The sequence below is a fragment of the Malus sylvestris genome, chromosome 16 (genome assembly GCF_916048215.2).
Source record: "Malus sylvestris chromosome 16, drMalSylv7.2, whole genome shotgun sequence".
Lineage (NCBI taxonomy): Eukaryota > Viridiplantae > Streptophyta > Magnoliopsida > Rosales > Rosaceae > Malus > Malus sylvestris.
Genome location: NC_062275.1, coordinates 21,773,192 through 21,785,234, shown reverse-complemented (window position 1 = coordinate 21,785,234; position 12,043 = coordinate 21,773,192). Strand labels below are relative to the sequence as shown.

General features: G+C 33.1%; 1 protein-coding gene across 1 annotated transcript; it reads right to left on the bottom strand.

Annotated features, from left to right (window-relative positions):
• Positions 1–202: 202 nt before the first annotated feature.
• On the bottom strand, positions 203–3,250 carry LOC126606462 (auxin-responsive protein IAA13-like). The gene is made up of 5 exons (XM_050273854.1): positions 2,589–3,250; positions 1,477–1,775; positions 1,073–1,190; positions 801–862; positions 203–711 (listed from the first exon to the last, which is right to left on the bottom strand). Exons 1-5 carry the CDS (start codon positions 2,984–2,986, stop codon positions 662–664), a joined length of 927 nt encoding a protein of 308 aa, XP_050129811.1. The 5' UTR covers positions 2,987–3,250; the 3' UTR covers positions 203–661.
• Positions 3,251–12,043: the final 8,793 nt, after the last annotated feature.

Genomic DNA, 12,043 nt, shown 5'->3' with positions numbered 1-12,043 from the left:
GGGTCCCCTCCTTTGATGCCAGTAGTAACAGTTTGCAGTTGTAAAGCAGGTAATTGAGTTTTTTACCATGTTTCAAAATTCAAGTTAAAATTGTCACTTAAAAATATTTATCTTTACTTGTAAACGAAAAGTTTTAGATTCTATTCTTGTTAAAAACGAATTTAAATCACATTCGTGTAGATAATATCGTTTGTTAAAAAAAAAAAAAAAATTTCAAGTTGAAGCTTGGGGTAAAAGTACAGTAAATAGAAAGAAAGTGAAAAAATGTTAAGTAAGCAAAACAACCAAAATAAATAATTAATAAAAAAGAAAACCACACAAGCTTCTTTTGCAGCAAAACTCAACACTCTCTTAGATATGAAGTGAAGTGCTCCCATATTTACAGTATGAGAAAGCAGCAGCAGCAGCAGCAGCACGTAGCCGAGTATGCAGGCCTGTATGCTAGCGTTACGTAAGAGCCTGTAAAAACCTATAAAACCCCTACCCAAGAAAGAAAAATAAAAACCAGCAAGAACCAGAGAATGGTTTTAGCAAGCAAATCCCAGCGGAAGCCGATCTTCGCACGTTTTGTCTCGTCGAATTTCTACTTCCTTCTGTTGTCAAACCGTAGGTTCATTCATCTGACCAGACGTAAAAATAAAGGGGAAGCAGCACTTGTATTCTAGATGGGTTTGTTTCTTTGTCTCTCGCTCCTTTCGTGAAATCTTGGAGCTGCGAATGAATGATTAATCGGTATCAGAACCGGCAAAAATGAAACTCGGAGATCAAAATGTAATCTTAATGGCTTCAAATTTACATACCAAGACCATTAGCCTCAGATGTCCTCATGATACGAAGCCTTTTCACTGAGCTGAGGAACATTCTGAAATACCATAAAAATCGCAAACATACTTATTAACAAGAACTCAGGCAAAATATCAATTATATAAGTGACTAACTAAATTGTTTCCCAGGCAATCATAATCCCTATATTTTATGTTGTTAGTTTACCCTACTTTTCTTTTTAACAATACTAATACTCGCGTACTTTTCTTTTTAACAATACTAATACTTGGTGGTAGTAGCGGCATACCCCCAAGGAACATCTCCAACAAGCATCCAATCTCCCTCTTTATCTTCATATGTGAGCACAAATTCAGAGGATTCATCCAGAAGCTTTGAGGGTTTTTTCGCTTGTTCCATGTCTCCACCTGGCATGACCGCAACATGAATGTCATACACAATATCATATGCTATTCAAAGGTGGACCAGAACCACGAGCATTCATCTTTTTGTTTCATAACATAACCACAGGGAGCATATCGCCAAGTCAAACTGGCCATGGTTAGGTACCACAGAAGGATTCATGATGCATCATCTTCATTTTATATTTGACTAAACATACAAATTGGAAGTCATAAGCATACAAAGTAATTGATTGAGCAACACATAAGGTCCTCTATCCAATTTTTCTCAAGGCAAGGGAACAGAACTAACCAATAATTGGAGTGGGGCTGATAAACATTTCCTCGAGTGTTTGAGCCAAAGTCTCGTAGCAAGAGTGAGCATTCAAATCCACTTTCCTCCCAATAGGAATTCCTTCCATGTTCACCTTAACAAATCCAAGATGCCCTTTCTCTTTCGCAGTTGTCTTACTACCCATGTTGATCTTCTTCTTCGATGTGTCCTTAGATTTGTCCCCGACTGCCTTGTCATCTTCAGCCCTTGCAGTCTTTGCTTGGTTAACCAAGCTGTTCATCCTTGCAGCACTTATAGGTGGCCATCCCACAACCTGACTGCTTTCACAGTACAATATACAAAAATCAATGATCCGAAAACAACATTAGGGTAATTGCAAAAACAGAGAAACAGAGTATTCATGTTATTATTTCTCATCGTTACAATACATTCAAGTACAAGTATTCAACATAGTATTACGATCTACGATAGTGGCGATGATGCCTATGCACCCTGGTGCGGTTCAATCCCCACCTATCCCTCTCTCACCTAACATTTAACATTTGGGATGTAATATCAACGCATCCTATTTTCCTTCTCACTCATCTTCTTAACTTTCGACCGTCAGATCAGATCAACGGACGTAAATTTTCTCACACCTTCTCACACCCCTTAACATTTAACCGCTATCGCTTGTAAAAAAAAAAAAACACATAAAAATTTTCACAAAACAAAAAAAAAGTATACAATAAATTAAATAAATATTTAGGACTTGATAAAAAGTGAATACTCATTAGTAGATTAAAAACTGTATGAAATATGACTAATACGCACAACTTAAACAGGAAAAATTTAGTATCAAAACAAATATCAGACTGATAATAATAAATCATTAGCCAAGAAAAAAGTTAAATAAAAAGAAACAGAAATTACATGAACAATTATTTAATCTTTTGAGAAGGGGGCATAACATAAACCACTACTTGGGTTTTTCTAAACTTTTCTGTTTTACTGGACTGAACACAAATCATGCACGAAATAGACTCAGGAATTCAATTTCTCATTTTCCCTCAGTTTGCTCAGCAACCAAACACGAGGTAGAGTAAAAATGCATGCTGAGGACAGCTTACTTTGTATGAATATTCTCTTACCTTACAGCAGTGGGAGAGCCACCCTCTTGGGGAACAGAGTCAGCTGCTCTCTTAGTCCCAGAAACAGCAACAGCAGCAGATGCATTGGGTCTGTGAGAGAACCTAGACGCAGCTGAAGAGCCTCCGTGAGAAACCACCGTAGAAGGGAAGTCCTTGGCAGTCAAGATTCTACCACGCTCACCCCATGCACACGGCTTGCCGAGCTTCCCTCCACCACCACCACCAAGGCTGAGGCCCAGCTCAAGCTCTGCCTCAGCCGGGTAAGAGGTTGCCTCAGAGGACATCCCCACATAGTCTTGCTCCACCGCCACCACCTCCGCCTTTGACATTGTCGACTCGTTTGATGAGACCCCAGAAGACCCACCTCCACCACCAAGCAACCCAAGTGTGCCTTCCATGAAACTGATCAAGAGAAAGAGGGTTGAAGAATGTGTGGGTTTTAGAGAGAGAGAGAGAGAGAGAGAAACGGAAGGGGTTTGAGAGAGAGAGGGGGGAGGAGGGAGGGAAGGAGGGAAGGAGGGAGGTGTTAGGTTGAAGAGGTGGTGGAGACAGTGATGATGATGGGGCCCATATGTCTGCTAGTGCGCCAAGCACTCTCACCACCCACCCTCCGTTTTTCTTAGACATGATTCATATCTTTCAAGAATCTGTTTCTCTCTGTTGGGTCTTTGGTGTTGTACCAAAAGAAACAAAATTGATTTGTTTTCTGGGTTTTGCAGGTTGCGTTAGGCCAATTCATCATGACATTTTTTTTTCTCTCGTTTGTGTTTGAAATTTTTTCATAGCATAAAATTGACTTGTCGTACATTTATAATATATTAATGAAAACAATTTTTTTTATATGCTGATATTCCACATGACACGTCTTGAGTTTGATTCTTTACACTTCATTAGGGCACGATGGTGGCCAGAAGAGGCTGAAATGTCTCTGTGAGTCTTCCCAATCCCTGGAATGATGGACTATCAATGCGAAGTTACTAGCTGGTTCCTTTTTTAAGGAGCAAAAACAAACAGAAAAAAAAAACAAATATACATATGATGATTTAATTAGAATACTAATATTATGTAGCAGTTTTTCAAGTGTCAAAAAATTACTATATCCCCTCAAATTTGAATATACTTGTGTATAAACTAAGTAGTTTGGATAATTAATTGCTAACCAAATTTCACACACTTTAGGTTTGAGATGATTTTTCACGAAAGTTCAATTTTTTTTTTATATTACACAATAAGATATTGAACTTGTATTGATTTATGTCTTCAGTCTAATAGACTATTTGAGCCTATTACAGTGATATCATGGTGAGCATGAAACTCATACCATGTTGACAAAAATTAATTTAATTGAGGATTAGATGTTTGAATAGATGGAAGAATTTGGCTACAATACTTATATGTATTTAGTACAATCATCATCCCAACGGTCAGGAGGTGATTGTATTAAATACATATATCAGGTGAATTATATAAATCCGTCAGATGATGATTGTATTAAATTCACATGTAAGTATTGTAGTCAGTCCATAGATAAAATGTATAAATTAATCTAATTTTAATACTTTGTGATGCAATATAATAAACTGAAACTTCGTAATCCATTTTAAGAATAATCCGAAGATAAAACATTGGTTTGTCATAAAATTGATTGTTTTAATTTGCTCTTAATTTTTGCAATAAAGTAGGGTTGAGATAGAGAATCATATTCTAAAATTTCATGTAGGGTTCTTTGTGTTTCTCTAATTACAAAGATTATCGTTTGCTTTCATGCTCATTTGTGTGACATGATAAAGTTTAGAAGAAGAAAAAAATTGATTAATGAAGATAATTAAAATAAGTGTGGTGGTATGGTATGATGAAAAGGTTGGATATGATACATGTTCCTAGCAAGTATGATGGTATTTTCAACTTTTTGGTCTTGGTATGATGGTTAATGATAATATTAAACTTTGGCTTGTCGGACTTTTTAACTTGGACAATGAGGAAAATTGGGATTTTAGTTGTGTATACAGCAAAATCATGCAGGTAATAGTGCTAGTTCTTGTGATGTCACATATGCTTTTCTTAATTTATTTTTATTAGCAACATAAGCCTCTAAAGTGGGAACCATTTTTCTTTAAAAAAAAAAGAAAATTTTCAATCAAATAATATTTTTCATTTTGACCAACTAGAAGTTATTTTCAAAATAGTTTTACAACTAAAAAACTTACGAATACACGACAAAGTTACGTCAATACTAAAGATCATATTCATCATAGAAGATATTATATTTACATTCATGTGAATCGAATATAATACTTCTTCTAAGTAACTAAAGACAATTATCACCAGACCAGTTGTAATTAAGTAAATTCTTTGTAACTAGCTCTTTATGAATTAATCTTTCTCCTTTAGTGTTATAGAAGGTCTCAAAGTTTGAATTTCCATTTTTCAGCTAATAGACAAGGATAATTTTTCTCAACTCATTGTGGGTGTCTAAGGTTTCATGTAATTTTTTTTCTTTTGTCAGATTCAAACACAAAATCTTAAACGTAGAGATAAACACTCTTAATTACTTAAGATACGAATCATTGTCTATGGTTGTTAATGTCACATTTCTTTGTAGGTTTCTCTTATCGATCAAGAGGAAACACTTATAAATGCAGTGAGAGTGACTGTTTGGATAATGGGCAAACATTCAAATATGTGGATACCAAATACCTCTACACCCCAAAACCACCTATAATAATACCACAAATGAATGCTAAAGAGATTATCTCAAAGTGAGATTTTCATGAATTCTCCGTCATCTTATGTTTTTAGCATAATATTTTATGATATTAGCACGTAATTGTGCTAAAAACATAGGATGATGAAAAGTCCATAAAAAGTGTATTTTTTAGAAGAGTCTCCTTAACATTTATGAATACTAAAAGCAGTTTAATAGATTGAATGAAGTTACTGCATAAAGTATCCATTAATGCTAGACCTAAATGACAATTATACTAGTCAACAATGGAGGACCATCACTAATTCACTATTAATTTGATCTTAGGTGTCTCTTAGCTTTGCTTTAATTAATAATTAAAGCATTAGGGTTAAAGTCTAAAGGGTGAGTCTTTTTACAAGAAAAAGCATTATTCTGTTCTTATTTATCTGTGCACCCTTTATATTTCTCCCTGGGTGCTGTCTACTATTGGGAAGACAAAGGGCACAAAACCTTGTTTTGGAAAGTTGGGACCCAAAGAGTGATGCACTGACAGCGGATGGTGGGCCTTCCAGTAAAGCTGAGAAAATAACAGATTCATTATCAATAAAACCAACTTATTTAGTTATTTATCATTTAAAATTATGGAATTCGGGACCACTTCTCAAGAATTTGTTGGGGGTAGAGATAGTCTAATCAATTGATTTGTTTATGAAAGAAAGGTCAAAATAAAAATAAAAATAAAAAGTAAATTACATAGTAGCTCCTCAGGTTTGAGATCTATTGCAATCTTATACAACATATTTAAAACATTTCACTTTCATACCTCAAGTACTATTTTATTTCAATTTCATACAACCGTTACATTCTCCATCCATGAATTTGTTAAATACTGACGTGGCTGCCACATATATGTCACGTGACTGTTAAATGTCTGCCACGTGGCAAATAAAATAATTTTTTAATTTTTTTAAAAAAAACCTGTCTGCCACTTTTTTTTTTTCTTTCTTTCTTCTTCTCTTTCTGGGATCGATCCTTTATTTTTTTTCTTCTTCTTCTTCTTCTTCCTCCTTCTCGTCCTCCTCCTTTTTTTCTTCTTCTTCCTCCTTCTTCTAGGTTGCAGGGGGTTCGATCATTCTTTTTTTTTCTTTTTCTTCTTCTTCTTCTTCATCCTCTTCCTCCTCCTCTTTCTTCTTGGTTCGGTCCCTTTCTTTTTTCTTTTTTTCTTCTTCTTTTTCTCCTTCCTCCTCCTCCTCCTCTTTCTTCTTCTCTTCTAGGTTCGGTCCTTTTCTTTTTTCTTTTTTTTTCTTCTTCTTCTTCTTCTTCCTCCTCCTCCTCTTTCTTCTTCTCTTCTTCTTCTTCCTCCTTCTTCTTCTGGGTTGCAAGGGTTCGGTCCCTTTTTTTTTTTTCTTTTTTTTTTCCAATTTCAGGTTTTTAAAAAAAAAAATTTTATTTTATTTGCCACGTGGCAGACATTTGGCAGCCACATGGCATATATGTGGCAGCCACGTCAGCATTTAACAGATCCATGGATGAAAAATGTAACGGTTGTATGAAATTGAAATAAAATAGTATTTGAGGTATGAAAGTGAAATGTTTTAAAGATGTTGTATAAGATTGCAAATAGACCTCAAGCCTGATGGGCTACTATGTAATTTACCCCAAAAAAAATGTCAATGTTGAATAAGTTTACCTTTATATGTGTAATCAGGATTGTAAATGAGATTTGTTATTATCACTTTAAGAATTTATTTTGTATTTTAAATTTTAGATAGAAAAATATACTTACAAAGAGTGTAATATGAAAATTTTGAAGTGTTATAACAGTTTCCTTGGACAAAATACCCAAAAAGATCTAGTTCGACAAAAAAAAAATCGAACCTAATAATCTTGAACCCTTCGGTAATCGAAATTTTCGATTTTTATGAAGGTTTTGTTCGGTAAAATCGAATCAAACCACCAATGGTTTTTTATTTATTTATTAAATTAATTAATATTACCTGTTTGATTTCATAGAGATTGAATCTCAGCCCTCCATTTTAAATCAACTCTGTCTTAGGTCTTTAATTAGTTTCATACTGTCACTTCCATTTTTCTCAACTCCGATGCACTCTCTCCCTATCTCGACTTAGTTTGCAACTTCTCCGCCCACACCACATCACTCTAACGCCATACAAGCTTCTCCCTGCAACTTCAATTTTGGTTTTACGAATATTTGATAAACCAAAAATTTTGGATTTCGGTTTTTATTTCTTATTTCTAATAATTTGATTTCGGTTTTTGGTAACTGATTTTTGGTTTGGCTACCAAACCGAAACCAGCCCCATGTGTAATTCTCGTTTCCATCATTTTGACAATGACAATGAAGTATGACATTTTTTTACAGGCGAAATCTCGAGTGACCTATTGTTTATCATTGTCTTTATACGATGTTATAATCGGTTACATGGTATGCTCCACATTTTTCAGTGATTCTAACTGAAAATTTTAAGAAGTAAATAGAGAAGAAGGAAGATAAAAACTTAAAGTTCAAAATCAATTCTTTAGAGCACCAAAAATCAATTTCTTTCTGTGCCCTGTTTAGATTTTGAAGAAGAGTATGATATTTAATTCAATATAAATCGGCCTAATAATGGTCTCGCAGTAGCAATAGTCTTCATTCATGTAAGGTGCACATCATTGTAATTGGAGGCCAAGTAGCTAGCAGAAAAATAAAGAAAATTTAAAGACCAAGTTCCTTGTCATTTTCCAACCCCTGTTAATAATATTTATCTCTAATTATAAATGAAAATTTTAGGTTCGACTTACTTACATAACGAGTTTGATATTTAATTATTATAGACAACTCAACTGTGTAATTTAATTGAAAATCTTATTTTGAACCATATGCTTTTAAATCCCACTTAACCGCAAATCTCTTTCCTAATTACCTCACCTAAGCACAGGTTTGGACTTTCTCCAAATGCTTCTCTATTCATTTCTCATTACCTCACTTATTAAACAGTACCTATATATAATAGCAAAAATGAACTCCTAGATTTAAGTAAGTGTACACAAGACAACTGAACTTCTATATCTGCTTATGGATGTAAACCTACGGGCTAATTTGGTATTACTGTACTTTTAAAAAAAATTGATTCTGTTATGCTGTGAGAATAAACATAAACAGTTTTTGCGTTTTCGACCAGAAGGCAGAGCAGCAGAGTGAGAAAAGTGGATCTGTCAACATAATTGAATACAATATTGAGAAATGATAAAAATACTTTCTGAAAGTGAGATTCTCTATAGAATTTCTGTCACCTCACAGTTTAATATCAATGTCATGCCAAGATTATAAAACATTGTGTAAAAAAAAAAGAGATGATAGAAAGTCAATGGAAAGTCCCACTTTTAAATCATATTTTGTAAATCATATAACGTGGTTGTTGATAAATAAATTATTATTGATAACACATTATATGGTTTATAATTGTAGTTTAAAAAATTCGTCTTTCTAAGACCATCTCCTTTTAAATCATATTTTATAAATCATATAACGTGGTTGTTGATAATTAAATTATTATTGATAACACATTATATGGTTTATAATTGTAGTTTAAAATTTGTCTTTCTAAGATCATCTCCAACCATTGGGTTAAAATCTAAAATTTTTAACCCATAAAATTTAGGTTTGAACCTAGAAAGAGTTTTTCTCATCCAACCCTTATGGGTTAAATTTTTAGTTCGAAATTATTATAGAATGAATTTAGGATAATTTTTTTCTTAAAGTAACTTTTCTAAAAGAATTTTTTTTATGTAGACTATCTTATTTAATTTTATGAACATTTTAATTTAAAAATATTTAGATTTCGCTATATATAGAAAAATTATTAAACTGACATCATGAAACTCGTGAAATACTATGAAATAATATTTGACAAAAATAAAAATTATGAAAGAATATGAAACACATAAATATATATTTTTAATTACTTTAGCTGTTGGATTTAAATTTGAACCGTTAATTTTTTTTTACTATTAAATTTAATTATATTAGATCTTAGCAGTTGAATTCAATGAATTTATAAATATAAATAAAAAATACACATATATGGTAAGTCAGGTCCACTAACTAAAGAGAATCCTAAAATAAATTTTGAGTTAAAACTCGAGTTTTACTTATAAAAAGGGATCCGGATCCTCTCCGGATCTAAGGATTCTGAGCCTAGGGATAAATTGATTCGGTTCGTTGAAATTTAATCAAACAGTTACAATTATTATAATTTTAGAGGATTATCTGTTTGTAACCGTTATATCAAGGATCAATTAATCCTAAGGCTCAGGATCCTTAGATCCGGAGAGGATCTAGATCCTATAAAAAGATATGTAAACAAATATAAGAAAAGCAGTGGGATTAGTATCCCAAGGTCAAGGATTGTGGGACAAGTCGACAAAGTGGGAGTCATGTCACGTGCCTCTTCTTCTACCATACTGCATTCACCTCAACGCCACGTAAGCCGACAGAGTACATGGCTGACCCAGGGACCTATAGCTGTAGGAACCAGTAGACAATAAAACCCCCAGCTCTTATACTTTTCATTTTACATTTTAGCCCGAGACAGCTATGCACCTTCTGTGAATCGCTTACCTTTACCCCACGCGCTACACCCTCTTTTCTTAAAGGAATTTACTGATATTGTATTATCATTTTATCATTTCTCCATATCGAATGATGGTATACTATCAGTACCATCAGTAAAAAATAAGAAATATTACATTTATTATCTATTTGTACTATTATTTTATCATCTTTTTTATAGAAATAAGATTCGTCAATGTATGTGGTCACATGACTGTTAGATAGATGATATAAATGATGGTACCAATATGTGGTAAGAGTAATATTTTCATCAAAAATTCAATAAGATTTCGCCATTTTTAAAATCTAGGTGCAGACATATATGTATATTTTGAGTTGATTTTTTTTTTCTTCTTAACAAGCCCAAAATAGGAGAGCCCAATATGTTTCTTATATAATGACCCTCACCCTCTCTAATGAGAGTACTGTATGAGGCTGGAAAAATTGTGGATATAGCCCATTTTAGAGTCTCGAAGAATATTTAGAGTTTTATAAAAGAATCTCTTTTGATGAGGACCTATTTCTTTTGGGCTTTATATGGGGCTATATATATTTATTTATGTAGTAATTTGATTATACGCTCTTTTTTTTGTGTTAACTTTTTTTTAAATTGATTTTTAGACATGTTATCTTATATTTTTTTTTTATACCTTTCAACCTAAAATAGTTCAAATTCTGACATAGTTAGATGTCATCACTTATGAATCGTTCGTTGGAATATATTCTCTTATCTCAATCTCATCCGTTGAAAAATACAAACTTCTACTTCGATCTCTGAAATAATTTGATTTTCATGTACAACACAATAATTTACCTAACACCAATTGGTAAATTAATATCATACAACTTTGAAAAAATCAATTTGAAATTTTAATTCTTATGGAATTTAAAACAATCATTAATTAGCCAAATTGCAAGCAAAATATGTAAAAAAAAAAAAAAGGAATAAAAGGAGAGTATAAGTGTATTCGCAGGTAGAGGGAGAGATAGAATTGTGGTCACATGGGTTGCTACTTTTTTGTGGGACCAACTGTTTTTTGGGGGATAGATGTAGCCAAATTCTATGCTACCCAAGAAAGAAAGTTGCTAGCCCAAGTGGTATGTCTAGTCCTATTTTTCGGCTCATCAGGAATGAAATTTCTCACCAAGGCTTGAAATGTAGTAGCCTCATAGAAGATAAAACCCTTATTTAAGATGCTAACTGTTGGACATTTGATTATCTCAAAAAACTGTCGTGCATCCATGTGTATGTGTAACGGATAAGGCTTATAACTTCATGACTAAGTGTATGTTTTTTATTTTTATAAATTTCACCTCTTACCATCCATGTTTCTTTAAAGAAAATGTATCCTGCATTATCATAGTGAAATGAAAACTACTCGGTATGAACGCAATCCAACTTTGGAAGAACCAAACTACATCTTTGTACTCTTGTGTGATCACCTTACAGTTTCATCTAAGTTGATCTAACTATTTTCATCAAGAATGTTGTGAACAAGAACATGATGGTATACAACTTTATTGGAAATATTTGAATACAAAGCCCTTCGAATCCCTTTTCTATATTCTTTCTTTTTTGTTGATAGCTAGGAAGGCACAATCGATGCTTCCACTACATGAGTACTAGGGGAAAGTAGTGGTGGTTCGGTATGAGATCCCAAATCGAAAATAGAATCCTGAATTCCAGACCAAAAATTTTCAGGACAAATTTCGGGATTTTCAAAATATTTTTGGTATTTCAAGATGCATCGGGACTGGATTTTGAGTTTTGGGCTTTCAGGTTGAAATTTGAGATTTTTGGGTTGTGGACTAAAATTTGGGCTTTTCGCTTGAAATTTTGTTGCCCAATTTCATATAAATTGAAATTTAGGCTTTTTACCTCATACCAATTTGAAATTTCATACCAATTAAAATACCAATTCATTCATACCAAGTCAAATTGACGTTCCAAAGTTCCAAACAACTTAATTTTATACTTCTATTTCTAATATAATCTACTATCAAACTGCTTAAATTCAACATTCAACATGCATATATGCGACCAAAATAAATATATATATCTTCAGTTTGGTTCGGGATTCCCGAACCATTGAATATGTAGTCCTAATTCTCATACTGAAAGGTTCGGGATCGGTTCGGTATGGATCTCGAAAA

Bases quoted from the DNA above. Each gene is read 5' to 3' on its own strand.
- LOC126606462 (XM_050273854.1), bottom strand. From the start codon at position 2,986: ATGGAAGGCACACTTGGGTTGCTTGGTGGTGGAGGTGGGTCTTCTGGG. The intron at 1,191-1,476 runs GTTAGTTCTGTT...CGGTCATGCCAG, and splicing joins CAGCCCCACTCCAATTATTG to GTGGAGACATGGAACAAGCG. The intron at 863-1,072 runs GTATGCCGCTAC...ATGGTATTTCAG, and splicing joins GTTGGAGATGTTCCTTGGGG to AATGTTCCTCAGCTCAGTGA.